Source organism: Nicotiana sylvestris, chromosome 2 (genome assembly GCF_000393655.2).
Source record: "Nicotiana sylvestris chromosome 2, ASM39365v2, whole genome shotgun sequence".
Lineage (NCBI taxonomy): Eukaryota > Viridiplantae > Streptophyta > Magnoliopsida > Solanales > Solanaceae > Nicotiana > Nicotiana sylvestris.
This window is the reverse complement of record NC_091058.1, coordinates 23958712-23961588: the sequence shown is the minus strand read 5'-3', so window position 1 is coordinate 23961588 and position 2877 is coordinate 23958712. Positions and strand designations below refer to the sequence as shown.

The window sequence follows — 2877 nt, the reverse complement described above, 5'->3', positions numbered from 1 at the left end:
ATCAGAGAAAATTTACATATTATCAGCAATCAGTATATGAGCGCCCACATTATATTAAGCTCAAACTCTTTATATAGTTTTTTTTAAAGTATGTATGTAATGTATATATTTGTTAAGGGAGCTTTGATTGATAATGTTGTTCTTTTCACCTGGAAGATAAAATGAAAATGTGATGCACCTTGCTGCAAGTCAAAAGATTAATTGTATGCTAACAAAACTTGATTTTCCTAGCCTGTTACACTAAACCTTTCAAGATTTGGTATATACATTGCCACTGCTAATTGCGTTTCAAAGACCACATCGATTCTAATGATGATCACTGAATACTTAGATATGTTTTGTGGCCGAATAACTGAGCCTGTTCTGCTGAGTGACTTTTGCAGTGATCAATGCACGAGCTGGAAAGCTTTCATTTTGAGCAAGGTCCTTGAGAATATCTTCTGAGAGCTTCTCATAGCTCAGGACACCACACATCTTTATCTTTTCTTCTTCAGATAAACCATATTTATGTACCTGTTTCAAGAGCTAATTAAGTTCTATGCATCAACAGTGTTAAAAATATTTACACAAAAAAATATCACTTAATTAAACGGTATGTGATAGCAAGCATGTAGCTAATTATATATATAAAATATTGATTGTAACCAGAGGCCGTTCCAAAATTTAAATTTTATAGGTTCAATTTTAAAGTTCTTACCATCGAATCTATTATATTTGTGAAGTTATAGGTTCATATCTACTATTTATTGCATTTTTTCGTGATTTTTTACACATAAACTTATGATATGCACGGAAAGTACTGGGTTCAGATGAACCCGGTGACACTGAGCTGCATTCGCCCTGTTTGTAACCTACAATAAATAGTAAGTAGCCTACTATAATAGGTTAAATTATAGTGTCATTGTATATAAGTTACATCGTCAAATGAAACATTAGTTCATTTCTACAATATTCCAAGTTTAGTGTGACAGGACTAAGGATTTATGCAACAAAAAGACAACGAATTAGAATTGATTTTTGAGAACACCAATCCAGTTTGAGAGTGAAAACACTATTGAAAGATGTCTTACCTGGAGATACATATCCAGGGCAAGATAAATTCTCTCATATGATTCTCTTGCAATATCAGGTAGTGCTGCTACCAATGCCAAAAACTTACAAGGTTTAAGACAAGGATCAGGTGCCACTTCCATGATATATAGATCAATCAACTCAGCAACTTTCTTCAGTTGATACATCAATAATTTTTCGCGGCTATTGGAGAAGAATATGTCAAGCAACCTCAGAATTAAATTTACATTATAAGCAGTTTTTTCCCCTGCTGGAGAAGGAATAAGCAAATCATCAAGTTTAGCTCTATCTAACTGGGAACCAATCAAATGTTCTAACTTCACTATTGAACATTTGCTCATTTTCAAGGTAAAAGATGCCTGAAGAATGTCAAATAGACATCTAATAGAGATAAAACTCCCATCAAGAGAAGAAAGGAACTTGATTACTGTCTCAATGATTCTGCATTTCTGAGCTGATGAAGCAGTGGGACATTTCACTCTTTTGTAATAAAACAGGAAGGAAGAAATCACAGAATGATCCAATTTATTAGACATCATTGTCTCTATAATCCTCCTGAACATATTAAGGTTCAAAAATCCAAGATCTGCAAACCACCAGATTGCTTGAGAACTGTAAATTCGCTTGCTTTCTGTACTAATATCCCCTGAAAACTGCATTGACGAATTGTCGGAAGAAGATGCACATGGGCTGGAAATGTTATGAAATTCAAGCCTTCCAACAACACAATCCAAGAAATCTTGAAGTATAGATGAAGATGGCAAGAAAGAAAGGAGTTGTTGGCACTTTTCCAAGCTAATAATCAGCTCAGACCATGTCATGTAATGAATCTTCTGAAAATAAGAACTTGTTTGCTCAATCAAATTTGGTTTCCCCTGCATTTCTTGATTCATTTCCAGGTAATTAGCAGCACAATGCAGTTGAAACATGTTAAAAGGAGTAATCTTTATCCTACCACCATTATAGCAAAACTTAGCAATGAGTTCAAAACACTCAGCACCTCCTGGAAATTTGTCGAAAATTAATTTCAGCCTTCTTGTTTTCCCTGTCAACTTACTGAATAATTTTATTAATCTCCCTGAGAGAGATACAAGAATATTCTGCAGAAGATTAAAAAGCATTAATATAAGATGGTCAGTCCAGATATTTCAAGGCTGCATTTTAGTCCCTAAGAATCATTTTTTCTCAAAGGAAATGGCAAAAGTATACTAAACACAAAACTTGGCAATGACAAAAATGTCAATAGGAAACAGGATATTGTAGTAAAATGTATGTTTCTCTAGGTTACCTTGTCCACCAAAAATAATTCTTGGCCATTGACATCTACCTCAAGAAGGCAACAATTTTTCATAGTAAAAGGATGGCTCCAACAGCTAAAAGACAGGGAAATGAATGTTAAGAAAAAAACATTAACTAGACTGTCTTAGCTCTAGAATGATATTCAGAGGGAAATAGCAAAATGTTGAGAGATGGAGGATGAAAGAAGTTCCAAACACTGATTTCAAACTGACAAACTCGAGTTTTAAAACCATGTAGTTATTAAGGAGGTTTCTCGACATTTGTAAACTATACTATGCCAATGAAAGCATAGAAAATTCTAGGAAATTAGAAGCATCCAAAATAATATAGGGCTACAATAAAGCTACAGTATTAAGATAATCCTGAAAATTAAGGGCAAAATTGGGAGTTCATTTGCTTTTTAGAACTATCTACTTCTATAATGAATAATATCATTACTATTTGAGAAGATAAAATAATTTTTTTGACTATGATTTTTTTCAAAATTTTAAAAAGTTTTAACATTAA

General features: G+C 33.2%; 1 protein-coding gene across 1 annotated transcript; it reads right to left on the bottom strand.

Annotated features, from left to right (window-relative positions):
* Nucleotides 1-327: 327 nt before the first annotated feature.
* LOC104229066 (BTB/POZ domain-containing protein At3g22104-like) lies at nucleotides 328-2630 on the bottom strand. Its single transcript, XM_070164324.1, has 4 exons — nucleotides 2587-2630; nucleotides 2360-2444; nucleotides 1071-2171; nucleotides 328-513 (listed from the first exon to the last, which is right to left on the bottom strand). Exons 1-4 carry the CDS (start codon nucleotides 2628-2630, stop codon nucleotides 328-330), a joined length of 1416 nt encoding a protein of 471 aa, XP_070020425.1.
* Nucleotides 2631-2877: the final 247 nt, after the last annotated feature.